Raw genomic sequence first — 27,725 nt, forward strand, 5'->3', positions numbered from 1 at the left:
CGTAGGGGCCGACAAGCGACACCTAGTGCATTGCCATCATGGGAAATGTCTCATTACAGGTGGCAAATTCCATAGGGTGGTAGCATCTGAAGGGGTAGATAGTCTATCTCTTGTGTGTACCAGTTAGTCTATCAAACTCACATTCTAGTTGAATGAAAATATAGGTTTCTCAAACTTTAGTTCGCATGAGTAGAGGCAATGCCAATCTCTATCAATGATTTTCTTCACCTCCTTGGTGTTGTTACTATATGTTTGCACACAAATCAATTGTGAAGGTTCTGTTCTCTCTCTGTCTATTATTTCTGGCACCTCTTTCTGCTCTTTCTTCAAGGAGCGTCAGGTAATGTCTATCAGTTTATTGGATGGTTTATCAGTCTGTGCTTTGAAATCTTGTATGTTAGAGCAGTTACGTCTAGTATGTAAAAATTGCACAAAACACAGTTTCTCTTTTAGTTCACATGGATGGGCACTTTCAAAGTGAAGTAAATTGTTTTGTATGTGAGTCTGTTGTATACTTATGTCTGTAGGATATTATCCTCAACCCTTAAGGAAAGATCGAGAAAAGAATCTTCATGATTACTCATAGTCAAAGTAAATTTTAGACACTGATTCTCATTGTTAAGCAATATAAGAAGAGAATCCTATAGTTCTTTTGTACCCATCCATAAGACAAACACATTGTCAAAATATAATTGCCAAATGCATATGTTTTATGGTATTGATTAGTCACCCATATATATTCTTTTTCAAACTGGTGTACATTTATGAAGGCAAGAACAGGAGCAAATGTAATGCCCATCAAAACACCATGCAGTTATAGCTAAATGGTTCCTTTGAATTTAAAATTACTTTAAGTGCAGGTTGAAGATAGCCACCAGTGGAACTAAATTTGACAGTATCACAGGAATGATGCCTCCTAAAGGATGTCAAATACCATAAGGTTGATGTTCGTGCAGTGTCAGATATGATTATTGTTATTTAGAATGAGTAGCAATTTCTATCCATAAGGGGGATTGTGAAATATAGGGGTTGTATAGAAGTCACTCCAAATATATTTTTCCACTTATTAAATACTTTAACACATTATAAAAAAGAACACAGCAACCCCATTTAGGCATTCAGTTTTTCAATATAAATGTCTGTTTTGGAGGCTGTGGCCATACTGATCTCATCTTGTTTCTTACCCCCTCTATTACTGAGCACTCTTCTTTTTTTCACGTTACTCCTCACTTCAATAGTCCAAAGGCAGTAGCAGAGAAGTTACTGTAAGAATGGTAGTTTATCCATTCAAACCTTTGGAGGCGAAATACCTTCTTTGAAGTACTGCTGACCAACATCCTGGCAATGGAGAAACCTCTGGTACCATTCCTGTGAAGGTGTGCTGATATCTCTATGAACAATGGTGGTAGTTCAGGTTATTGATGCTACTGTGGCAGGTCTGTCACCACATTTTCCAGAATTAATATTCACAAAAGATGCTATGGAAAAGGTATGGGAGTTTTCCAAAAAGCCAAGTTCCAAGCCAATAACATCCTTGGAAAACCCCTTCCTCTCAGCTCAGAAGGCTAGTGAGACAAGATATGTGGGTACTGACATTGTACCTCCTCTTTAGGGGTATTTTTGCAGTGTCCATGTAAGATTGTGGAAATGTCATCATTCTCCACAGCCATTGTCTGAATTCTTTTAAAGATTGGTCCCAAAATGGGTTTCAAACATCCAATACAGTCGTTTTAATTGACAGACTTCTGTCGCCATTGCCACAAAGTCAACATTTGGTGGATTTTCCAGTGTCAGTGCAGAGAAGGACTTCAATCAGCCACCCTGGTGTATGGAAATTCCACAACCTATACCCATGTGACTTTAGGGAAATAGTACAATAGTTTTAAGGGTGCAAGGTCAGCACTGACAAATATACCTTCAGCGCTCATTGTTAGTACCGAGAAAAGGCTTTGTGGTGAAGCAAGAAGAAAGTTTCCTCCTACTTATAGGATTCTCAGAAAGCTTTACCCATTGTATTACAAAAGGTAAATATATAAACACGAGGGAGGCCAAGGAAGTAAAGAAACAGTTAAGCAAAGAATAGCAACTCATAAATGAAGCCAAAACCGACCATATGCATGCAGTAAGTGGAGAGGAAATTCAGCAGTGCACAATTAAAGCACGGCATAAATTGCCAAAGACAGCTGATAAGGAAGCTATCAGAGCTTAATGGAGGACTATGACTCAGCGAATGGGACAGGGAGCTGTGAAGCATTATGTTTTGAATTACTTAATGCGCTACTGCTCTGGGCAGAGAGTGAGCGATTCGTCTGGTAGCTGACAAAAGATGTGGATTAATGGAATGCAAAAAAAACTTTTTGCAAATAGCAGTGTCTTGTCATTTGTATAGCATCTTTCCTTTTAGTATGAAACACTAAGCACTGCAGTACTTCAGAAAGTTATGCCACTGAGATGACTGTCATTTCATGAACTCAAATCTTTAAGAGCGTGGTTATCAATGTATAATATCCAGTGTTAAACTTGGCATCACTGGCATGGTCTCCCCTAACTTTTTGCCTCTACTTCCCAGGTTGCTTCTGTGTGCTGAACTCTGTTCTTGCTGTTTTTGTTTGCTCTGGACACTTTACCACTGCTGACCAGTGCTAAAGTGTAAGTGTTCCCTGTATAAATTGTATGTGTACATTGGCTTATCCATGATTGGCATATTTGATTTACTAGTAAGTCCCTAGTAAAGTGCACTAGAGGTGCCCAGGGCCTGTAAATCAAATGCTACTAGTGGGCCTGCAGCACTGGTTGTGCCACCCACATTAGTAGCCCTGTAAACATGGCTGAGACCTGCTACTGCAGTGTCTGTGTGTGCAGTTTTAAATTGCTAATTCAACTTGGCAAGTGTACCCACTTGCCAGGCCAAACCTTCCCTTTGTATACATGTAAGGCACCCCTAAGGTAGGCTCTAGGTAGCCCCATGGGCAGGGTTCAGTGTTTGTTGAAGGTGGGACATGTACTTATGTGTTTTACATGTCGTGACAGTGAAATACTGCCAAATTTGGTTTACACTGTTGCAAGGCCTATCTCTCTCATAGGTTAACATGGGGGCTGCCTTTAAATATTATTAAAGCACAAATTCCCTTTGGGAGCAGATATACATGTGGAGTTTGGAGTCCCTGAACTCACAATTTAAAAATACATCTTTTAGTGAAGTTGGTTTTTAGATGGTGTGTTTGAAAATGCCACTTTTAGAAAGTAGGCATGTTCTTGCTTAAACCATTCTGTGACTCTGCTTGTTTGTGAATTCCCTGTCTGGGTCAGTTTGACAGTTGGGCTGTTTTCACCTCTCCTCTAGACAGTGACACAAAGGGAGCTGGGGCGTAGCCTGCATATCCTTATGGGAGATCTGGGCTGAGGGGAGGGGAGGAGTGGTCACTTACACCTGAAAGGGCTGTGCCTGCCCTCACGCAATGCACTCTCCAACCCCCTGGTGTGTGTCTGGGGCCTGGCCTGGGCAAGACAGGATCTTGGAAACAACAGAGACTCTCTTTGAAGTAGGTCTACTTCAAAGGCAGAATTGGGTATAAGAAGAGTACCCAAAACCCCTGAAAATCAGATTACTTCTGGAACCAAGAAGAACCTCTGCAAGGAAGAAGAGCTGGAGAAGCTGGAGGAGGAGTACTGGCCCTTTGCCTGTGACAGTGCTTTGCTGGGTTGACCTGCAGTACCTGCTTCTGCCTGAGAGAGGACAAAGACTGACTTTTGTATGACTTCTCACTGGTGAAGAATCTCCAAGCGCTTGATCTGAGCTTGCCTCCTGTTGCTAAAGTCTCAGAGACATCAAATACTTTCTCTCTTCTGGCACTTGGGCTTTCTGCTGAAAGTCCTGCCTGCCAATTGGTGCCCTAACCCAGTGGTTCCCAACCTTTTGACCTCTGTGGACCCCCATTTTATCATTACTGGAACCCAGGGACCCCCACAGAATCATTGATGGAATCGAGGACCCCTCACCGAGTCATTACTGAAAGCTTGGGACCTAATCTGTTAAAATTATTTAATTTTCTAAGCAATGGTGGACCCCCTGAGGAGGCTTCACGGACCCCCAGGGGTCACCGGACCACAGGTTGGGAACCACTGCCCTAACCTATCTCTGGGCCCTTGAAAGGTGCAACTGGTGGAAAAGGACAGAAATCCACACAAACACCACTGTGTGGGCAAATTTTCTATGCACCTTCTGCAACGCGGCTAATAAACGACACGCAGCCGGCTTTGTGGCTAAAATAGGCACTCCACCTGCATCGTGGCTCAGAGATCAACGCATCGCGGCTGGAGAAACGACGCGCAACAACCGCTTACGGAGGCTAATAACAATGCAAACCCCACGCAGCGTGGTTTTCTGACACGGTGCGACCGCATTTCAATGTAAAATCGCTGGGCCTGACAAATCAACGCAAAGCCTGCCCGGACCCGGAGTGCCCGTCTGGAAGTTGACGCATCACTCTCTGGCAAGGGAGAAAAACGACGCATCGCCGACCCGACCGGAGAAGGAATGATGCCCAGTCTCGCTTGCGGGTGAGAAATTGACACTTTGCTGACTTTTCTGACGCACGCTCGCTTGTGCGGCTTTATTTTGGACGCAAGCCAGGAAGTTTTGTGCAGTAACAGCATTCTCACCGTTTTCTGGGGATTAAGACTCTTAGGCCCTCATTCTGACCCTGGCGGTCTTTGACCGCCAGGGCGGAGGACCGCGGGAGCACCGCCGACAAGCCGGCGGTGCTTCAATGGGGATTCCGACCGCGGCGGTAAAGCCGCGGTCGGACCGGCACCACTGGCGGGGTCCCGCCAGTGTACCGCGGCCCCATTGAATCCTCCGCGGCGGCGCAGCTTGCTGCACCGCCGCGGGGATTCTGACCCCCCCTACCGCCATCCAGATCCCGGCGGTCGGACCGCCGAGATCCGGATGGCGGTAGGGGGGGTCGCGGGGCCCCTGGGGGCCCCTGCAGTGCCCATGCCACTGGCATGGGCATTGCAGGGGCCCCCGTAAGAGGGCCCCTAAATGTATTTCACTGTCTGCGGCGCAGACAGTGAAATACGCGACGGGTGCAACTGCACCCGTCGCACAGCTTCCACTCCGCCGGCTCGATTCCGAGCCGGCTTCATCGTGGAAGCCTCTTTCCCGCTGGGCTGGCTGGCGGTCTGAAGGAGACCGCCCGCCAGCCCAGCGGGAAAGTCAGAATTACCGCCGCGGTCTTTCGACCGCGGAACGGTAACCTGACGGCGGGACTTTGGCGGGCGGCCTCCGCCGCCCGCCAAGGTCAGAATGAGGGCCTTATTCTTTTCAAAATTCATAACTTTAGTTGTGTATGTTGGATTTTGTCATTTTGGTCTTGTTTTGTTTAGATAAATATTGTCTATTTTTCTAAGCCTGTGTTGTGATATTTTGTAGTGGTTTCACTGGGTTACTGTGTGCGTTGGTACAAATGCTTTACACATTGCCTCTGAGATTAAGCCTGCCTGCTTGTGCCAATCTACCAAGGGGTGAGCAGGGGTTAACTGAGGGTGAGTCTCCTCTACCCTTACTAGATGGAGGGTCCTTGCTTGAACAGTGGGTAACCTGACTGACAACCAAAGACCCCATTTATAACATCCAGCATATGATATGTTATGATATATTGATTTGTATAGCACAATGATCATCTGAGAGGTGTCCAGGTGTTTGGGCAGGTGCGTGGTAACCAAGGTGTCTATATGAAGAGCCTCCTCCTCACTTCTTGATTGAGGAGGAGGCTCTGATGTGTTGAGGGAGGTCGTTCCATGTCTTGGGTGCGATATGATCTATGGGGAATGGTTTAGGGCAGAAACCCTGAGAACTCCATCCAGTTGCACTATTTCACCCAAATTCTAAGCATAACAGAAATGACATGAGATGCAAGAAGAACTGGCACCAATGAATATCTGTACATTTTATCAAATATATAAAAACTCATTAAGGTAGCATGTCAATAAATAGCGATTATTGACAAGTGTGCAAACAAACGCACACACACATAGCTATAAAAACTAACAAAAAATGTGCATGCATCTTTTGAAAAGTAACAGTTCAATTAGTTAAATTACAAAAGGATCAAAGAATTCCACTGAGGTTACAAACTGCAATCTAGGGGTAACAATTGCAACTTTAAAATGCCCATAAATGATGCTCCATCTGGGGCATGGATTGCTTCATTGTGTGACATTTTGTAGAACATGGAAATCTGAGCAACATTACTCTTCACAGTATTGACACATGTACATTCTTTCCCTAACAAGTTTTGTTACATATATTCTTAAAGATAACATTTTGAATTTGGCTTCTTCATCCAATATTCATTTTACATTGCTGATCCAGTGGTGTAGCTTGATCAATAAGATTCGGGGGGGGATGAGATTTACAAAACATCACGCTGGTTAAAATACATCATAGAGAAGCAGAGCAGGAGGGGGGGCTTAAGAAGCAGTAGAAAGGGAGAGCAGTGCAGATTGTAAGGGACACTTATAAATCAATATTTTATAAAATGACTATTTAAGACCTTTACAACAGAAACAAGAGTGTGTGTTTTTGTCTGCATGTGTATGCAAAAATTCTAAGAGAAATCTGACAAACACCTCAGCATACCCGACTTAAAGCACCTGTACCCAACTATTTTCTGCAGAATACATTTATTAGGGGGGGTTTAACACCCCAAACACCCTCCCTGAAGCTATGCCTCTGAGATCATTATATATAATACAGAATTGTTACTGAGCCAGTTGTATGAATGGAGTGATATTCATACTATGGGTGACATTCTAATCCAAAGCACTTATCAGATACCAAGGACTGTTCATAAACTTGCTTAAAGAAATATACTATAGTTTAATAAACTAGTATAGTCCTGATATAGAGTTTGGCAGAGTGCTGTCCATTGGGATGGGGGAAGACATTACCTCCACCATCCCAAGGTTAGTATGCCCGTCAAATGAAGAGATGACCCTGCAGTCATATCTGACCATTGAAGGGAACTGCCATCATGGTGAATGGCTGTCATCTGATTTGACGGGTGTCCATCAAACCTTTTATTTATTTATTTTTTTAACAAATGCCCAAAGCAGAAGTTTGTTTTGGAAAAACAAACAATGTATGACTCTCATTCCCTACAAGTTTCCTTACAGGGTGTGGGGGTTTCATTATTTTTTTTCTCCTGTCCCTCACTGTCATGTAGTGACAGACTGGGGGAAAAATACATTATGTAGTCCATCCTAAATAAGACAGATAATCTAATTTCCTTCCTTAGACATGTCCTACTCTGTTAGGCTGTCATGGAAAGTATTTTGCCGATGGAGCCAAAAAGGTCAGTTGATTGAATTCCTAACGTCTGACAGTCTCTAAATGAGGTCGTCAGAGTCAGTGTTTTGGGCAGGGTACTCAGTTGTAGTTGCGACAGAGGACCCTATCACCCAAGTTCCAAATCTGGACATATTTGTCTGTTTTTGTGGACAGCTACTAAATACATAGTTGCACACATGTGTACCTTCTAGTATGTGATTTCATAGAAATAAATAATTATTAATAACAATTCTGAGAAAGTATTTCAGTTAACTATTTACATGGTTCATTTTCCTACAAGATGTGGAGAGTTCCTTTGCGGTTTCAACGCCTTGATTCATGCCTTGACAATGAATAATGTTTCACTTTTTTAAAAATTACTGTTGTGTGGGGGTTAACTCACATTTGCTTTCCCTCTTTCTGTTATTTATTTTCTCTTCCCATTTTCTGTTTCCCTCCCTGCGACCAACTCCCCTTCTTCAACCAGTTTTAAAATTTGTTTATTTTCTCCATCCCCAAAGCTCGTTTTGTTTTCATTTTCTCTTGAGTGGGCCCCTTTCTATACCCACATTCCTTTTCTTTTTCAAACCACATTTTCTAATTTGATACTCTATAGAGTCTGCAATTTAATTTCTATTAAAACATATTTTTTGTAAATTACTATAATTTTAATCATTCTTGTGATTTTTTTATTATCTTTAGCCAAAGTACACTTTTGTTAGATTCTTCTTCCATTAATGTCCAACTGCAAGTTATATGGAGTGGTATCTCTTAAAGAGATACCACCCTGCATGATTCCAAGATTTAATGAATGCAGACATCTACTGGTAAAACCAAATGTTTTTCTGTGCCCATTTTCCAACTGCTTAAAGCAGTTACAAAAAGTATGCATAAAAACCGAGAATCAAAGCATTGTATGGAGTAATGAGTGTGGTAGTTCAGGACCTGGTAGGTAGGAGGACTTAATTTCTCATCACCCAACAGCTTAGGTAGTTACAAAGAAGTAACTGGAGTTTAGTTTATTAATCTGCACAGGAAGTGACATCACTGAAAATTCCCATTATCCATCTGCACAAGAAGTGACATCACTGGTTTCTCACCAATGCCATCTTTAAAAGGAAATCAGCTAGCAAAAGGATCTCATTTCCCATCACCCATTTGCACAGGAGCGGACGATCACTAGATTTCCTATCATCCATCTGCACAGGAAGTGACATTACTTGCTGCCTTCTCCCTACTTCAGTCAACTCCTAAGGACGTCCCATTGTCTGGCTGTCCCAGCAAAGAGCAGACATAGACAAGGGTACCACCAATTTCAGACTGTTGGGGCAAGGAAGAGCCTTGGTTCAGAACTCCTTTCTTCTGAAACTTACAAGGTAAGACAGAATCATGTGCCACACTCAGCACTGCACACTGCCAATCCCCACAATCACAATGAAACCTAGACAACTGAGAGACACAAAAAACATCCACATAACACACAGACTTAACCGTGTACACTAACTGCCACATACTCTCAAACTGCATAACTCACATTCTAACTCATGTTCATTAACACTCGCTCTGCAGTACTCCATGCACCAGGCACGGCAGAACTTATCAGCTATCACAAGCTTGATGCCCTCTTTATCAGAGACACAAGGTTCACACCTACATACTTGCACATCCTCGTTATCCTTCTTCCAACATGTACCACATCCATCATGTGGATCTCACACTTACGTCCTCCTGTTCCTGTACCTTAGGCATGCAAGTAACACTTAACTCCACTGAGCTGCTGATATGCCATTTTCCACTCTCTGAAACTTAGTCCACCCCCTTTCTTCACATCAACAGGCCTCTTGAATGGAAAAAGGACCTCATTGATGAATTTTCAGTCTCACCACCTCGTCTATTCAACATGCTCACATTACACTCTCTTGGGTGACTTCAACTTGAGAAGATAAAAAAAACACGCTTTTCAACCTCAACACACTCAACGCGGTACAGCATGTCACATAACCAAAACACTCCAAAGTCCATATTCTTGACCCTGCCAACAATCTAATGCAAACCTCCCACACTTTTGGACTGGGAAGACCACTTTGCCATTTCTGTCTCCCTGTTCAGCATCCTACCAACAAAGCAAGATCAACACGGAGAGAAGACCAAACTTTCAGATCCTTCAAATACTTCTCCATAGAAAACCTAATGCTTGAACTCATCTCTCACAGTTTCAACACCAAGTATGGCACAAATATACTTCTATATAACTGCAACACTTTTCAGGAAAACTATGTGAACACCCACGCCCCAGTTAAAGCATGCAACTGCAAACCGTAGACTTCCGCACCCAGGCACTCTAAAGACCTTGCTAGAATAAATGATTAATTTGCAGACAATAAAGAAACTGGAAGGAAAACAGAACTCCAAATGGCTTTATGATACCGAAGTCCTTTTGTGCAACCCTTAGATAGCACATCACATCAGCCAAAGCAAAATACTATACCTACACCATAAACAAAGCCGTCCAGAGAAGCAGAATGTTTTTTAAGACAATCAAGCACTACATAAACACTCTTCCAAACCAACCTATGCATTACTCCACAGAGAAGTGCAATGCCATCATCCTCTTTTTCAGTGAAAAACATAGAACACCCACAAACACATTGACAGCACCAAGTCGGCTTCATCTTTTACTCCACCCCTCCTCGTAGAATCCCACAATAGTCAGCTGTCAAAGCCCTATCTCTTGCAGATCTCACTGACATACTAAACTCCCTCAAAGCCACTTCTCATGATGATGATGATTTACCCTCATACTTCAAAGCTTTCTCTGGGGATGCTCTCTCCCCCCTACTCACCAGTGTTAATGCCCCCCTCAATCAAGCACCTTACCAGAAGCTCTCAAGACAGGCCAGATCCTCATACTTCTAAAGAAATCTACATCAGACCACGATCACTCTCTAACTGCCTGCCCATCACTCACCAAACATTCATCAGCAAGATCATTAAAACAATAGTCTTATACTCAACTCCAAGGTCACATCAAGGCTAACCATCAACTGTACAACTCTCAGTCTGGCTTCAGACCACACTGCAGCATGAGAGATCACAACTTACACATCGCAGACAATGCCCTCTTGACCAAAGATGAACATGACCCACGCCTCCTGATGTTGCTGTGCTTCCCAGCTGTCTTTGTCACACTCAACCATACCACCCTCAAATGCACCCTGAAGCTTGGAATGGGATTCATAGCAATGTCCTTCATCTCCAGGTCTCAAAAGATCTGTATCACCTGTGGAGTCCCCCAGGGTTCCATACTGTCTCCTGTTATCTTGAACCTATACATAGAGCCACTTGGTGCTCTACTCACAGATAACAGCATCAAGATTCACTAATATGCAGATGATATACAACTCTACTTGAATGTTTCTTCTGCATCAGACATCAAACACTCAAACAGGGCCTGCACATCATCCAGAACTGGATGTTCAGTGTTTACCTGAAGCTCTACTCAACCAAAACAGGATTTCTGTTATTTTCCAAGAACAAGAAACAGTACAAATATGGCTCAATGACATGAACCTTGACAACTCTGGACATTAATTTTCACTGAACACCTAGTCACTGGGTTCACCCTGGACACCAAGCCTCAAGGAGCACATTGACAAAAAACAAAAATATATCAGCTCTTTCTACTAAAGAAAGTGAAACAGTCTCTCCCAGGAAGGAACCTCAGTAGGGCTGTTCGAGCCCTCATACTCTGACATCGGAATGGCAGTAACACCCTGCTCCAAAGCCTCCCTGGCTTGATGCACCTCAAGGGTATCCTGCACACTACAGCACTGCTCATCCAGGGCCTGAAGAAATATGATCACATCATCCGCCATCCTGATGGAACTCCATTGGTGCCTCTTGCCATCCTGTACCATCTACAAAACCAGCTACATCATTTACAAAGCAACTCCCCACCAACTGATCTTGCAGACAAGCCCACCATCTTTGGTGGTTCATGGTTCGTGGAATTATGAGTAGAGTATTCGTATTACTATTAGTTAATTTGAGCAGAGGATATGTAAGTTTGTTAGTTGGATTGACTACAGTAATGAGGGATAGTGGAGGGAAGAATCCAGAAGTGTTAATTGGGAGTTTATGGTAATAGGATGAGGCTTGGGATGAGTAAAGGAGAGATGCGGAGGGAAGAGTCTGTGGAAAAGGTTAGGGAGATCAAAGTAGCAGGAGGGGTTTTGGATGAGTCAAAGGTGAGATAAATGAGGGAGAAGTTATTAGGGTTGTTTGGGAGATCATGGTAGTAAACTGAGGTTTGGGGTGAGCTAGATGTGGTAGAGGAGGGAAGAGCTTAGGCAGGGTTATTTTGGAGATGAAAGTAGTAGAATGGTTTTGGAATGAGTCAGAGTGGGGATGGAGGATAGATTGATAGAGACATAGGTTGATGGGGAGACACAGTAAAGGACACAAGAGAGTACATTTACATATATATATGCAAAAAAGAGAAGAGAGAACTCTGGGTAGTTCCCAAGTTTAGGTGGAGAGGAGCTCTAGTGAGGAGCACTCTGCAACACCAGCGACACTCTAGATTTGCTCACCTCAAATGTCTGTTTATCTAGCAAAGCTTTTAAGCATTGGATCAGCATAGTGCTATCCACGCCGAGCTAGATAGTGACAAAGTCTTTTGCCATTTATACAGCAAAGTCTTTAAGCATAGGTTTGACACAGTGTCAACCCTGCCAAGCTGTAAAATGACAAAAGCCATTTACCACTCCAGGCATAATATTACAGCTTTGGACTGGTAAAATACCATATGTATATCTGTGTATGTATATTAACAATATTTTTATTTTTATTTTATAATGATGGCAGTCGTTAATAATATTCAGAAGTGCAACTTCTGTCCTCAAACACGTCACTCTAATACTAACTGGAATTACCTGTTGCGCCGCGTGGTGCGGCGCGAGCCGAGCATTCGGCTCGCGCCGCGCAGCGCGTTCTCAGGACGCGGCGCGCCCCGAGTCTTCTTTGTACAGCGCGAGGCCCCAGATATTATTTTGGGCCTCGCTCTGCCTTCTGTGGTGTCCCTGTTCTCCCCTGACCCCTCCTTACCTGTTTCTTTTTCTTTCTTCTTCTACTTTTTCTTCTTTACCTTTTCGAGGCATTTTTTGTCCTTTCTTTATGTCTTTCCCCCTTCCCATGTTACCTTTTTCTTCCCAGCATTCCTTGGTCCCTATTTTCTATGGTTCCTGTTCTATTCTATCCTATGTACTTTTTCCCTATCTAAAATGGTGTCTTTTTACTTCCTGTTGGTCACTTCCTGTTTCTTGGTATATAAGGGCTCTGTTTTCTCCCTTTCCTTGCGCTGCATCACTTTCTGCTCAGATTGTGTCTTCGCTCCTGATTCTTAGCCTTCGGTTCTGAATCTTTTCAATTTTGCATTTACCTGCATTTTGTTCCTGTTTGATTCCTGGTTTTGTTTTCGTTTCAGGAATCCATTTTTTGGAGGTTTTTTCCCCTTTATTGGGGTTTTTTTCCTCTGGCACTAATTCTAAAGGGCACGGTCTGTTCTTGGCGTTTCCACTGCCTGCAGCACCGTGGCTACTAGAAAGAGTCGCCCCTTTCTGGGCCAAAGCCGAACCCTCAAGACCTACGCCACTAGATCTGCGGTTTCCAGGCGCCAGCAGCACGTGAGTCGTGACAGAATGCAGCGCCAAACCATTCCGACATCTTCTGATACTATGGATGACACAGTGGCGGCGGCTGCAGATCCTGATTCATCTTTTTTGACTACTATTCAACAACAAGCTCAGGAATTGCAACAATTGCGCAACGAGAATGCGGTCTTACGACAGGCTTTGGCCCTCCGCAGTGGCGATGTTCCGACTATCTCCGCCTCAACGCCTCGCTTCTCTGGTGAACCAACTAAACTGCGTGAATTCCTGGATGCATTAACGGTTTACTTCGCCTTCAGACCTAGCCAATTCTCTCATGACAGGACAAAGGTGGGATATCTTATTAGTGCATTATCCGGTCCTGCCTTGGCCTGGGCAACCCCAATGGTGTCATCCAACGATCCAGTATTGTAGGACTATTCTGCCTTCGTGACCCGCTTCAAACAAATGTTTAGTCGCCCAGGATTGGAAGCCTCGGCAGAGGAAGCATTATGTGATATCCAGCAAGGTTCCCAGGATGTCCTCCGATATATTACACGTTTCCGTCAATTAGCGGCAGAGACCACTTGGGTGGAGCGTACCCTGGTAACTTTGTTTCGCAGAGGACTTAAGGAAGAAATTAAGGATGAATTAGTACATTCCACCAGAGTTGAAGATCTTCGTGGCCTCATGGATCAAGCACTTTCCATCGAGTATCGTCTTCAAGAACGACGAATGGAGAAGAGAAGGAGTAGAGGAGCGTCTCAGCCAAGCTCTTCACGGATGTATCCACCTCATCCTGAGGAATCTCGTCCTCCTGCTAAAGATATAGAAGGGGAACCCATGCAAGTGGATACTGCTCGAGGGCCACTCTCTGCTAGTGAGAAGGAAGACAGACGGAAGAAGGGATTGTGCCTCTACTGTGGTTCTGCTGGTCACCTGCTTCGTACATGTCCTGTACGTCCACCTAGACCCTTGGGAAACGCCACCTCCCGTCCTCTGTAAGAAGGGAGGGGACGGGATCATCGGCTATACCTTCTATCAGCTCATTCAACGACAATACAACTTACTTGTTCGTGTTACCAGTCATATTACAACTACCTGATGGCCGCCAAGAAAGAACTATGGCATTATTGGATTGTGGTGCTAGTGGTATATACATGGATAAGACATGGGCCACTCATCTGCAAATTCCCACTCAACCCAAAGACATTCCTGAACAAGTACACACCGTGGATGGATCTTTAATATCCTCAGGTCCAGTCGATACTACGACCTTGATGTTAAATTTACAGTTTGGTAATCATCAAGAACACCTCTCTTTTGATCTCATTTCATCTCCCAACCATACCATTATTCTCGGAATTCCATGGTTTACTAGACATAACCCATATGTGAACTGGGTATCCCGGACAATTTCTTTATCCTCACAGTTTTGTCAAGAAAATTGCTTTGCTTCCGATAAATATTGGTCACCAAACAGATTAACACCTATGAAGAGTACTACGGAGTATTCCATCAACACTGTCCAAGGGGTTCCTGAACATTATTTAGAGTTCCAAGACGTGTTTCAAAAACCATCCAGACCTGTATTACCTCCACATCGAGAGTACGATTGTGCTATTCCTTTGGAACCTGGAACAGTCGTTCCCTTTGGGAGGATGTATTCTCTCACGGAACCTGAAAAGGAAGTTCTTAAGGAGTATCTGGAGGAAAATGTACAGGGTGGTCTCATTGTTCCATCATCTTCTCCAGCAGGGGCTCCTCTCTTTTTTGTACCTAAGAAGACCAAAGATCTTCGTCCTTGCATAGACTTTCGAGGCCTAAACAAGATAACTATAAAAGATCGTTATCCTTTGCCCCTCATTAAGGATATTTTAGAGGCAGTCAGAGGGGCTCAACGTTTTACCAAGTTGGATCTTCGGGGAGCTTACCACCTTTTACGTATAAAAGAAGGAGACGAGTGGAAAACAGCATTCAGGACACCGTTCGGTCATTTTGAATATAAAGTCATGCCCTTCGGTCTTACGAACGCTCCTGCTATATTTCAAAGGTTTATGGACTCAATATTTTCCGATCTCTTGAACCAGACACTCGTAATCTACTTGGACGACATCCTTATTTTTTCCAGACACCCCGAACTCCATTCTTCTCATGTGAAACAAGTCCTTCACAGACTCCGAGCACATCAACTATTCTGTAAACCCGAAAAGTGTGAGTTCGATAAGACGGAAGTCAAATATCTGGGTTATCATTTAAGTTCCACCGGCATAGCTATGGACCTAGAAAAGGTACAAGCAATTCTAGAGTGACCTTCTCCCTCTTCTATCAAAGAAACACAATGTTTCCTAGGATTAGCAAATTTTTACCGACAGTTCATTCAAGACTTTGGTAAACAGACCAGCCATATAACCCATACCTTAAAGAAGGAAAATCTAAAACAGGGGTTTGTCTGGACCAAGGCGGCTGAAACAGCTTTTCAAGAATTAAAGAAGGCATTCACTCAAGCTCCCATCTTGAGACATCCAGATACCAATAAACAGTTTATCGTAGTTACCGATGCTTCCGAAAAAGCTATTGGAGCAGTCTTGCTTCAACTTCAAGAAGATGATGGTCTTGAACATCCTGTTTTCTAATTGTCCCATATTCTCTCTTCAGCTGAACAACATTACTCTGTACTAGAAAGAGAGTTGTTAGCTCTGAAGACAGCCTGCATCGAATGGAGACAGTTTCTGATGGGATCCAAGGAGCCTTTCGAGGCGAGAACAGATCACCGTAATCTGCAATGTCTACGTAATTTTGTATGCCAAAATAGTCGCCAGGCGCGTTGGGCCTTTTTCTTTAGTCAGTATGACTTTTACATCACCTATATTCCTGGATCTCAAAACATTCTGGCTGATGCTCTGTCTCGACGCTATCCAGATTGTACTCCTTCCCCATCTCAGTTTCTACTGGAGCCTAGTAAGATCATTGGAGTTGCTCAATCTTTTCTGGATGAGGTACAACTGGAGTATTCCAGCCTGTCTAATAGCGAAATAGAGAAATTAAGAACCTTTTTATGCAAGAAAGAAGGATTCTTTTTTCATCAGAAGCTGTTATTCCTCCCTACTAACAGAGTGCGAGACAAAGCATTACAGATGTGCCATGATTCACCGGTTGCTGGACATAGAGGTATTAAGGCCACACAAGAACTTCTTTCGCGATCTTTCTGGTGGCCTACCTGGAAATCAGATGTCGAAAGATATGTTCAGGCTTGTCCCATATGTGCCCAAGTCAAGATTCCCCGCAGCAGACCTGCAGGATTACTACAGCCTTTGCTAGTTCCACCAACGCCATGGCATACTATTTCCACTGACTTTATGTGTTCACTTCCGCCATCAGCTGGAAACCAGGTTATCATGGTCACTGTTGATTCTTTCACTAAGATGGCCCACTTTACTGCTCTAAAGAAATTACCAACATCCCAAGAATTGAGCCAGATATTTATCGACCATATTTTCCGTCTCCATGGACTTCCACATACCATTGTGTCTGACAGGGGTCCCCAGTATATTTCCCGGTTTTGGAAACATTTTTGCAAGACACTGAATATCAATATAGCACTATCATCCGGTTTCCATCCTCAGACCAATGGACAAACTGAGCGTTTGAGTCAAGGACTAGAACAATACCTTCGTTGTTTTTGTAATTCCACCCAAAGCAACTGGAACACTTATCTTCCTATTGCTGAATATTCCTACAACAATTCTGTCCATAGTGCCTCCAAGGTCACTCCCTTTTTCTGTTCCTATGGCTATCATCCGACCTCTTTTCCTACTGCTCCTCAATCTTCCTCTCCTCTGCCTGCCATTACATCTTTTTCCAAACGTCTCCTGCAACTCCATAAGCTCATTAGATCTAATTTATTGCACACTAAGAGGTATATGAAGAAGATCGCTGATAAGAAACGTGGACCCACTCCCGATTATCACCCTCAGGATAAAGTCTGGCTTTCTTCCAAATTCTTGCCCTCTCGTCTTTCTCTGAATAAGTTCACGCCTCGCTATTATGGGCCTTTTCGTATTCTTCAGTTGCTCAATCCTGTCACTGTTCGTCTTCGCTTGCCTCATACTTGGAAAATTCATCCGGTCTTTCATGTATCCCAACTCAAACCTTATGTCCCTGATCCTTTCTCTCGTCAGTTTCCTTGTCCTCCTCCTGTGTTGGTGAATGATGTCCCTGAATATGAGGTTCACGAAATTTGTGACTCTCGCCTTTTTCACCGGCGTCTTCAGTATTTGATTCACTGGAAGGGTTATCCTCTTAGTGAATGCTCTTGGGAAGATGCTTCTTCTGTTCACGCCCCTCTTTTGATTTCTCGTTTTCATCGTTTGTTTCCCTTCAAACCTGGACCTTCGGGGGGGGACCTACTGTTGCGCCGCGCAGCGCGTTCTCAGGACGCGGCGCGCCCCGAGTCTTCTTTGTACAGCGCGAGGCCCCAGATATTATTTTGGGCCTCGCTCTGCCTTCTGTGGTGTCCCTGTTCTCCCCTGACCCCTCCTTACCTGTTTCTTTTTCTTTCTTCTTCTACTTTTTCTTCTTTACCTTTTCGAGGCATTTTTTGTCCTTTCTTTATGTCTTTCCCCCTTCCCATGTTACCTTTTTCTTCCCAGCATTCCTTGGTCCCTATTTTCTATGGTTCCTGTTCTATTCTATCCTATGTACTTTTTCCCTATCTAAAATGGTGTCTTTTTACTTCCTGTTGGTCACTTCCTGTTTCTTGGTATATAAGGGCTCTGTTTTCTCCCTTTCCTTGCGCTGCATCACTTTCTGCTCAGATTGTGTCTTCGCTCCTGATTCTTAGCCTTCGGTTCTGAATCTTTTCAATTTTGCATTTACCTGCATTTTGTTCCTGTTTGATTCCTGGTTTTGATTTCGTTTCAGGAATCCATTTTTTGGAGGTTTTTTCCCCTTTATTGGGGTTTTTTTTCCTCTGGCACTAATTCTAAAGGGCACGGTCTGTTCTTGGCGTTTCCACTGCCTGCAGCACCGTGGCTACTAGAAAGAGTCGCCCCTTTCTGGGCCAAAGCCGAACCCTCAAGACCTACGCCACTAGATCTGCGGTTTCCAGGCGCCAGCAGCACGTGAGTCGTGACATTACCAGTCTCTTGAAAGGAGAATCTACTGGTATTCCAAATTATTAAAAAATTCTCTAGCTGTTTCATTTGTAAAAGATGATCATGTGCAGAACAGCCACCAATTTGCAGGGGGCTGAACATGAGTGCAGCAGTGTGAAATTGAAGACAAGAGAAGATGCCCAGAAAGAGGAAGGAGTGATCACTAACAGAGAAACTGAAACAATGACTGAGAGACAAAGTGAGAAGATAAGTGAGAGAAGAGGAATTAGTGAGATGCAGAAAATCCAGAACATAAGGAAAAGAGAAAGAAATGACAACAATGACTAGGAGGGAGGAAATGTAACATGAGAAGGAATAATGGTGGAATGAGAAAACGAAAGCACATAGAACAGGAAGCAAGGAAGGTATGATACAAAGGAAAGTGAAAGAACTAGAACAATGACAGAGAAAGAAAGTGAGAGAATCGTGTGACGAAAGGGAAACATGACAGAGGGGCAGTGAGACACAGGCAAGGGAATGGTGTGGAAAGGGAAAGCAAAAGCATGAAAGCATCGCGAGCAGAGGCCTGCAGGACTACTTGAAGCCCATCACCAGAATCTAGTGGAAACGGCAACATTATAATGTCACCTTCTATTAATCCAAACAATGGCAAACAAAGAAAAGTATTTGAAAGCCAGTGGCTGATGAGTAATGTTTTATCTATACTTCTTATTATACTTTCTATGACATGAGGTCTCCCAATGACCTAAAGCTATCTGTTGGTACCTAAAAATGATAACCTGAAATAAACAAAAAAATTATTTCGAGAATGCAGAAGGAAAGACTAAGAGAAGAGAAATTAGGAAAGTAAAAGGAAAATGCTGCTTACCTTGTAAGCATCAGTTTGTAGCATGTAGTCATGTAGATTCCCATGCTCTAAATCCTCCTGCCAGTTAGTGTTGGACTATGACATTTGCAAGTTGGTTTTCTTCGAGAATCTTTTTGAGTCACAAGATGTGCTGTGACTCTTACCCTGGTGGGCAATGTAAATGTGCATTGACTCCATGTTAGCTTGCTTTTCACACAGTGGGTGAGGTACGCTGTGTTAAGTGAGCGTAGCATGGTTCACTATGCATATTATGCACTGTCAAGTAGTTGAAAAAAGAGACCTGAAATCAACACAGGCTTCCAGGAAGGAGCGTTTTTGCAAGTGAATTGACAGCACTGCGTGCTACAAACAGATGTTTACATGGTAACATTTTCAGTTCTGAGTATGTGTGACTGTAGATACACATGCTCTTCATAAACTATAGAGCAGTACCCTTGTTAAGTGGTGACTACCATGTGGGTGATGCACATGTCTGGAATGACGTCCATATGACTGTTGATCTAACCATTATTTCCTGGCATGCCAGAATGTCCACTCAGTGCTTAGTAAACAGTGTGAAATTGACCATGATGTCACTTTGCAGATGTCAGCTACTGAGATGTTTTCTAATAAAGAAGTTGTTGTGACTTTCTCACAGGTGGCATGTGCTCTGGGTGGAACGGGTAGGACTCTCTTAGCTTCGTGGTAGCAGGTATGAATGCACTTAGCTATCCATCTTGCTATTCCAGCATTAGAGATGAGATTGCCTTTGCCAGTCTTCGTGAAGGACACAAAGAGCTGGTCAGACTTACAAAAATACTTAGGGGGTCATTCCGACCCCGGCGGGCGGCGGGTGCCGCCCGCCGGTCGGAAACCGCCCAAACACCGCCCGCGGTCAAATGACCGCGGGAACCATTCTAACTTTCCCGCTGGGCCGGCGGGCGATCTTCAAAAGATCGCCCAGCGGGAAAGCCCCAGCAAAGATGAAGCCGGCTCCGAATGGAGCCGGCGGATTTGCTGGGGTGCGACGGGTGCAGTTGCACCCGTCGCGATTTTCAGTGTCTGCCAAGCAGACACTGAAAATCTTAATGGGGCTCTGTTAGGGGGCCCCTGCCCATGCCAGTGGCATGGGAAGGGCAGGGGCCCCACGACACCCGTTCCCGCCAGCCTGTTCCTGGCGGTGTAAACCGCCAGGAACAGGCTGGCGGGAAGGGGGTCGGAATCCCCATGGCGGCGCTGCATGCAGCGCCGCCATGGAGGATTCCCCCAGCCAGGGGAAATCCGTCGGGAAACCGCCGGACCCGGCTGGGCGACCGCGGCTTCACAGCTGCGGTCGGAATACCTGATGTAGCACCACCAGCCTGTTGGCGGTGCTACCTCCGGCCTCCACCCTGGCGGTCTATGACCGCCAGGGTCGTAATGAGGCCCTTAGTCCTGTTAATGTACTACATAAGAGGCCTTCTAACATTTAGTATGTGTAGAGCTCTTTCCACTTCGGAGTCTGCGACTGCAAGCTCTATAATTTGGTTAGGGTGGAAAGGTGGAAAGGTGATACCATTTTAGGATGAAATTTAGGACAGTCTGAGAAGAATCATATATTTGTAAACCTGAACGAAAGGTTCTTGTAAAGTGCACGCTTGTAGTTCACTAACATGTCTGGGGGAAGTAATGGTCATATGGAAGGCCAACCGAAGAGAGCATGAGTGTAAAGGCTCAGAGGGTGGCCCCTGACCCTCATGAGGACTACAGTAGGTTCAACATGAGGGCAGGAAGTATTCTGGGAAGTATGACCCTCTTAAGACGCCCCATTAAATCCTTGACTACTGGAATCCTAAATACTGATGAATGTTTCTGGTTTTGCATATAAACCTCAATGGCAGTTAAGTGTAGGTATACTGATATACTGATGTGCAGATAAGGCCTGATTTCTGCAGATGTAAAGAATAGCAGATGATGTCCTGGTTTCAAGGGGACTGTTTTTTTTGTAAATATAGTAGTGGACAAATCTTCTCCACTTTGAAGCATAACAGGCCTGTGTAGTGGGCCTATGCACTTCCCCAAGAATGGTAAAACATTCTTGGTGGAGGTTAAGGTAGCCAAAAGCTAAGACCTCAGGTGCCAGATCACTAGGCTGAGCTGCCTCGGGTCTGAGTGTCTAATCTGGCCTTGTCTCTGTGTGAAAAGGGCCAGCCTGAGCAGAAGCTTTAAGACGGTGCTGATAGACATCTCCAGGAGCATAGTGATTGCCCATGTGGGAGCCACTTGGATGAGTGTCAGGGATGTTTGTCTGATCTTGCTCACCACATATGGAAGGAGTGGGAGAGGATGAAAAGCAAAGACAATGATCTCTGACCAATTCATCCACAGACCATTGCCCATGGTCTATGGGTGGGTGATGGGTAATGGATGGTGGGTGTGGTTACCTGGAGTCTAAGGGGCATATTTAAGAGCCCATAGCGCCACCGGAGCGTCGCTTTTAGTGATGTTCTGGTGGTGCTATGCACTGCACTGTATTTACAAGGTGGCTTTAAGCCACATTTCGTGGATTAACGCCACCTTGTAAATACGGCCCCTTCACACGCAGCACTTTGTGTGGAAGGCCGTGCAATGGGTGTTGCTGTGGGTATGCCAAAGCAACAACCATTGCATTTTGACACTGCCCTAGATTTACGAGTTTTTGTAAACCTGAGGCAGTGCCAAAATCTAATGCCACCCCAGTGGTCACATTAGAGGGGCACAACAAGGAGAAATGCTTTCATTTCTCCTCGTTTTTTGCTCTTTCTATGTGTGCTGCATTTGTCAGCACAGATAGAAGGAGCAAATCGCCATTGAAGATTGTTTTTGTGTGTAGGAAGGTGTTCCTTCCTCCACAAAAACAAACTCTCCCTCAACACAGCCATCCTTGCACTATGGTGCAAGGGTTGTTGCGTGGGCACGTGGCAGCAAATGTTGCGCTGGGGTAAACACGTTTTGAAAATGACGGTGCATGACGTTGCCAAATTTGGCACAGCAACGTGCACCGTCATTTTCACTTAAATCTGGCCCAAAGTTTGGGCATTTTGTGCTTTCAGGGGTGGTGAACAGGTCTACTTGCGGCCCGTCCCAAAACTGCAAGTACTTGTGTAGAACTTGTGGGTGGAGTTCCTACTTGTGGATTTGTTCATGTGTTTTGCTTAGAAGGTCTGCAAGTTATTGTCCACATGCAAAAGATGTTCCACTAAGAGTTGGCATGTCATAGCGGATCTCCAAATACCAAATCCCCTGCGCTGGTGCTGAGAGCTGGGGGGATGCGTGCTGAACTGTTTCTACAGTTAATAGATTGTGGTCATGTTCTCTGTCTTGATGAGGATTACTTTCCCTCAAATGACCTGGAAGAAGGCTTTGAGAGTTGGGTGTATAACTAGCAATTCTAAGTTATTGATGTGTAGACCTCATAGAGAGGGTTCCACCCCTAGATGGTCATGTCATATAGATGTGATCCCCAGTCTGTGAGGCACCTGTGGTGATGGACAGTTTCAGAATGGGGTCTGCGAAAGGCCTTCCCAGCAACAAATCGTTGCTGTTCGGTCAATGGTCAGAGCAGTAGGGGCTGGGCATCATCAACACTAGATCTTCCCATTTAACCTTTGCCTGTGGCCACTGAACATGAGGCACATTTGTTGAGGGCGCATATGGAGTCCGGCATGGGGCACAGTGGAGATGCATGAGGCCATTATCACTAGAAGGGCATCACGGTTGTGACTTGAGTTGACGATTAGGCTGAAAAAGAGGCAGAAGATGCTGGAATGCCAACATCCTCTATTGGATGGGTTCGGCTTTCATCCGTAACTGTGTTCAACGGAGATCCCAGGAAAGGTTGGATTTGTTGAGGTTGAAGATGGGACTTGGTAGCATTCATGGTGAATCCTAAGATATGGAGCATGGAAATTACCACTCGAATGTAAGCTAGGCATTGCTGCCTGCCATTTCGCTTGATCAGCCAATCATCAAAGTAGTGGACGACATCAGTGCCGACCCACCCCCCCACTTTGCAGGTGGATGGCCTCCAGTGCTAGGCACTTTGTGAACATTCTTGGAGTCATAGTGAGCCTGAAGGAAAGTACTATGAATTGGTAGTAATGTGTACTTACCTTAAAACAAAGGTACCAGCTTTGGGCAGGGTGGATGAGTATGTGAAAAAAGGCATCCTTGAGGTCCTGCACTGTCATGGAGCAGAGAGATAACATCCAGAAAATAATCCTATAGAAGCATCCCTCATGATCTATTAGTTGAAAGGCATGAGGTATAAGCTAAGCCAGAGGGAGCTGTCCTTTTTGGGCATGAGAAAGCACAGAGAGTAGACACCTTCTGTTTGCTGATATAGAGACACCTTTTGAATTGCACCTCTCTCGACAAGTGCTTATACCTCTTCCTAAGGAAGATTGAGGATGTGTCTGTGTGGTGTGATGTTGGGAGGGGTTGTGAGAAGCACTAGGCAGTAACTGCGATAACGGTGGTGAACCACCGCTAAAATTCACTGGTCTAAGGTGATTTCCTCTGAAGGAGAGAGGAATTTTTATATTCTCCCCCCGACAGGAAAAATGTGATCTGGTAGGAGGTTCAGCAAGTTACTGCTTGGAGGTGGCAGCTCCTTTAATGGAGCCACCTCAGCCCTTGCCTTTTTTGTTACCCCTGTATGTGTCCTTCTTATAACCCCTGACTGCCTGCTGGTGGAAGGTTTGCTGCTGTTTCTGGTAGGACTGCAGCTGGGTTGGGCAAGTGGCCGTGGCTCCTTCCCATGGCTGTTTATTGTGAAAGCAACCTCTTACAGCTGGACTTCGGATGGCAAACATAGACTTCACAATTTCTGTCTCCTCCTTTTCTACTAGTACCTCTTCAACCTAGACACCAAAGAGATACTCCCTGTCAAACAGGAGACTGTGGAGATGCTGCTGCTGTTCAGGTTGATCCCCGACATGCAAAACCAAGAGTGGCATCAGAGGAAGATGCTTGTGTTAATGTCTTTAGAGGCTGTGTCCGCAGTGTCAAGAGCAGAAAGAATGTTGGCATTTGTGACAGTCTTTCACTTTGCATACTGTCTCCTTTCCTTTTTTCCTGTACTCCTCTGAAAGATGCTTTACTAGCTCCTGCATCTCCTCTCACTGAGACCCGATGCTAAGGGAAAGGAACCTGGCAGTGTTGGCTATGCAGCAACGCATGGCTGCTTTTACAGTTAACATCTTGCCTGCTGTGTCGATTCCCTTGTTCGACAGCAGAACATCACCTTTGGCTTGGGTGGAGACCCTCTCATGGCTTGTATGGACTACCAAGGAGTCAGGATGGACTGGAGTTTTTATATAAATAGTACACTAGGCGAGGGGTTGTGTTTATTCTCTCTCAACTCTAAGTGTCACTACACTAGCCTTGTCTGGCCCCTAGACGTTTTGACAGATTTGAGTATGCCCTTAAGAATGGGTAAGAATTACTCTAAGCATTCGGACTTTTCAGAGAGTCTCCCCAGAAACACCTCTTCTTCCTGAATGATGTGCATGTCGAATGTGTGATACACTGCTACCCTCTGAACTTGATTCATAGTAGGCAGAGGTATCATCAGGCGGGATGTCTAACTGGACAGTGGTCTAAGTCAGGATTGGCCGCAAATTGACACTATAGTATTCCCTTGGCTCACTGGTGGGCACTGCTTCTAACGACAGGTCGTATAAATCAATGGGGTAATAAGGATGGCCTGGGTCAGAAATGTATGTGGGCATCCCTCAGGTGACTGGTGAAAGCAGAGGAGGTGGCCTGCATGACTTTGGTAGTGGAGGAGGTGAGGCTGGTGGCAGAGGCAGGGGAGATGACAGAGAAGGAGGTGCAACATAAGGAAGAGGACTGGTGTTCCTGCTTCTGTGTTTCTTCGCTGCCAGTCTGGAGGGCTTCAAGGATGGTTTTCCACTGAATGCGAGCCTCTGCTTGCGAGGCAGTGTTTTTGATGGCTTCGGCAAAGGTGTCTTTGATGAGATCTTCCAAGTGATAGGGTGGCTGAAGAGGCATTTCTGTTTGGGGTTGAACTCCTCCTAAAGTCTAGGAATGATTGGCGACTCTGATTATAGGTACCAGCAGTGGATGGAACTTTCAGCGTCACTGAAGGGATTTTAAGCATCAACAGGATTTTCAGCGTCAGCTTTGGTGGTGCCTTTAGCGCTAGCTTCAGGGTAGCACAAACACTCAATACTCTTGGAGCGGGTAAGGCTTGTAAACCAATGGCGGTAGATGTCCTTGGGCACTGCCTTTATCGACTCTGAAGCCTTCCCAGTGTGCTAGCCAGAGTCCAACGGTGGTGGCAGCCCTCGAGGGGACAGTCTTTTGTGCCCAGGCTCAAGGCGCGATGCTTGACACCTTGGGAATAGTGCACTACCTCAGGGGGGGATCTGTTATGTCACCATGGCTTGGTAGTGTGCTTTTGGGGCTGGGTGGTGCACTTATGACCATGGGAGTGCTCTTCATTCAAGGGCCACTGGTCTTTGGAACCAGCTTGATGTCCTCCTCTTCCTTGTGCTTTGATGCATTTGATGCCTCTGCCTCAGGACTGGGCTGGGCTATTGGGAATCTTAATGGGCTGGCCTCCTCACCTTCTTTGGCTCTGAAGGTGCATTTCTCTTACATCATATTTTTGACTTGAATTAATAATTGCGGTCTAGAAGCAGGTAGTAATCTAATATTTTGAAGATGTATGTAATGTAGGTGAAAAACACTCAAAAGAGTTCCCAATATTTTAATAGATTAACAAACTGTAGAGAAGTAAAATAGACAGCAATTTAATAGCTAATTATCCCACTGAGCTAAGGGAATAACCTAATTAAGTTATGAGGATGGTCCTGCACTGATCCTCTGCTGTTCTAAAACTTTAAAGTTGCCCTGGACATTAGGTGGAGAAGAGGGACTGCAGATGTCCTGGGCGTACCTAGAAATAGGAATGTGGTATAAACAGTTTTCTTAATTTACCTATTTGGGTATGGTTTCTCACAGGTCCAATGTCTGTCTATGCCACAAAAGGTCCCTGTCTGTATTTCCATAGAAATGCCTTTAATATGACTTATTGGGTTACCAGGGTAATGTTTACAGTTTGTATAGAGCTCCTTTCTTCAAGTAGGGCTTACACTGTCTTACATTTTTTTAGGATTGACTTTGTAAGTTTTCCACAGTCAATCTTAAAAGCAAAACGTTCTCTTTTACTAAACAATTACCACTTAAAGTTATACCTTTTAGGACTTCTTAAACTGTGACATAATGCTCTTTCTGTGACATCTAGAGCAATAAAACTCCTTTGATGTAATACAGAGTGGCAGTTCAAAAATAAGTAACACAAATTGATAGAGGAACACTTAGAGTTAACACATTTTGTGAACAAAAAATGAATTACATTAAACATGTTGTTTGGCAAAAACTATTTCCTTTTTTTCCCATCCATGCCACTAATTAAAACAGGATGAAGAAACGCTCTCATTCTGTATGGAGCCAATAAGTTGTCCCTTTACAAAAGGTCACTTATTAATATTTAGGACTCTGTACTCATAAAAAGGACAGCTCTGTTTTGAATGCTCAAGAAGACCTCAGTACAATGGATTATATTCACAACCTTTCTTTCTAAAACAACCAACAAAAATACAGCAAATTACCGTCTTCCAGGATAGACAGACCCATCATTTTCGTTGCAGTCTTTGCCCCTCCAGTCATATCCCCTAAAAGACTAAAAGCAAAAGAATCAAATGTACTAAGTCAATAATTACAGTGTCCTTCCTCATATTTTCCATTTTAGAATTTCAAAATTGGAATTAAAGGTAATTAACTTCAGCACGGTGCTTGAAGCATTTATCTTTTCTGTCAGAAATTTCAAAGAACATTTTGTTGACTTAGATGATTGCTAATGACTTCCTGCAATATGACCTCTAATTTCTGCCTAGGGTACATATTAAACAGTATTATTATTCTGCAACTCGGTGGGGATTTATTGTACTTACTGACTCTTCTCCAGTAGCAACCGGGGGTAATATTAGTATCATTACAAATGGGCACAATTCAGGGACATTTTAAGGGTTTTGGGGGCCCCTGTTCAGAACAGCTTTGAACTTATGATCCAATTTCAGCTGCCTCATACCCTCCTTGGACAGGTCACTGGCAGTGCACAGGCACACTCATCCAAATTCTTCTAAATGCATTTACATCTAATATTCAAGGGTAGTGGAGTGTGTTTTCAATATTGTAGCACATCAGCAGCTCACTAACATTACTGCAAATAATCTCTGTGACACTCTCCCATTTCTCATATGTGAGGTCCTGTTTTGATCTAAAAGAAACATGTTTATGGATATTGCATGAAACATAGCATAACATTTCTCTGCACAGTGTCTGTCATATACTCGCACACATCACCCATATTAAAAATAAATTAAAGTAAAACAGTATTTAAAATAATATGTATAAGAATTATTCAAGGTCATCAGGGCAAGTCTCTCTGCAGAACAGCGATGGCTCTATCAGAGGGGCCCCCTTGAAGGCTGGGGTCCGGGGCCAGAGCCCACTTTGCCCATGTCTTAAAACATTTCGGCACAATTTATTTTTCTACTGTGGCTTTGTAACTCAATGAATGCCTTAATTACTTACTAGTAATCTTCATTACACTCAGTCCCACTCACCATGAGGATGCACCTTATCTGGGAAACCGGTAACCTTAATACAACTATAAAAATAGAATGCCACCACAGAGGAGCTGCCACTAAAAACCCTCACTATGGCTCTAA

The 27,725-nt window shown here is 44.2% G+C and overlaps 1 protein-coding gene across 2 annotated transcripts in view; it reads right to left on the bottom strand.

The window, feature by feature from the left end:
* AOAH (acyloxyacyl hydrolase) overlaps nucleotides 1–27,725 on the bottom strand; it is an 845,303-nt gene that overhangs the window by 587,584 nt on the left and 229,994 nt on the right. For both annotated transcript variants that reach the window (XM_069215577.1, XM_069215569.1), the window contains exon 8: nucleotides 26,604–26,674. In XM_069215577.1, coding sequence (XP_069071678.1) covers nucleotides 26,604–26,674 — 71 coding nt within the window. The remainder of the gene's footprint in view (nucleotides 1–26,603; nucleotides 26,675–27,725) is intronic.

The sequence above is a fragment of the Pleurodeles waltl genome, chromosome 2_1, assembly GCF_031143425.1.
Source record: "Pleurodeles waltl isolate 20211129_DDA chromosome 2_1, aPleWal1.hap1.20221129, whole genome shotgun sequence".
NCBI lineage: Eukaryota > Metazoa > Chordata > Amphibia > Caudata > Salamandridae > Pleurodeles > Pleurodeles waltl.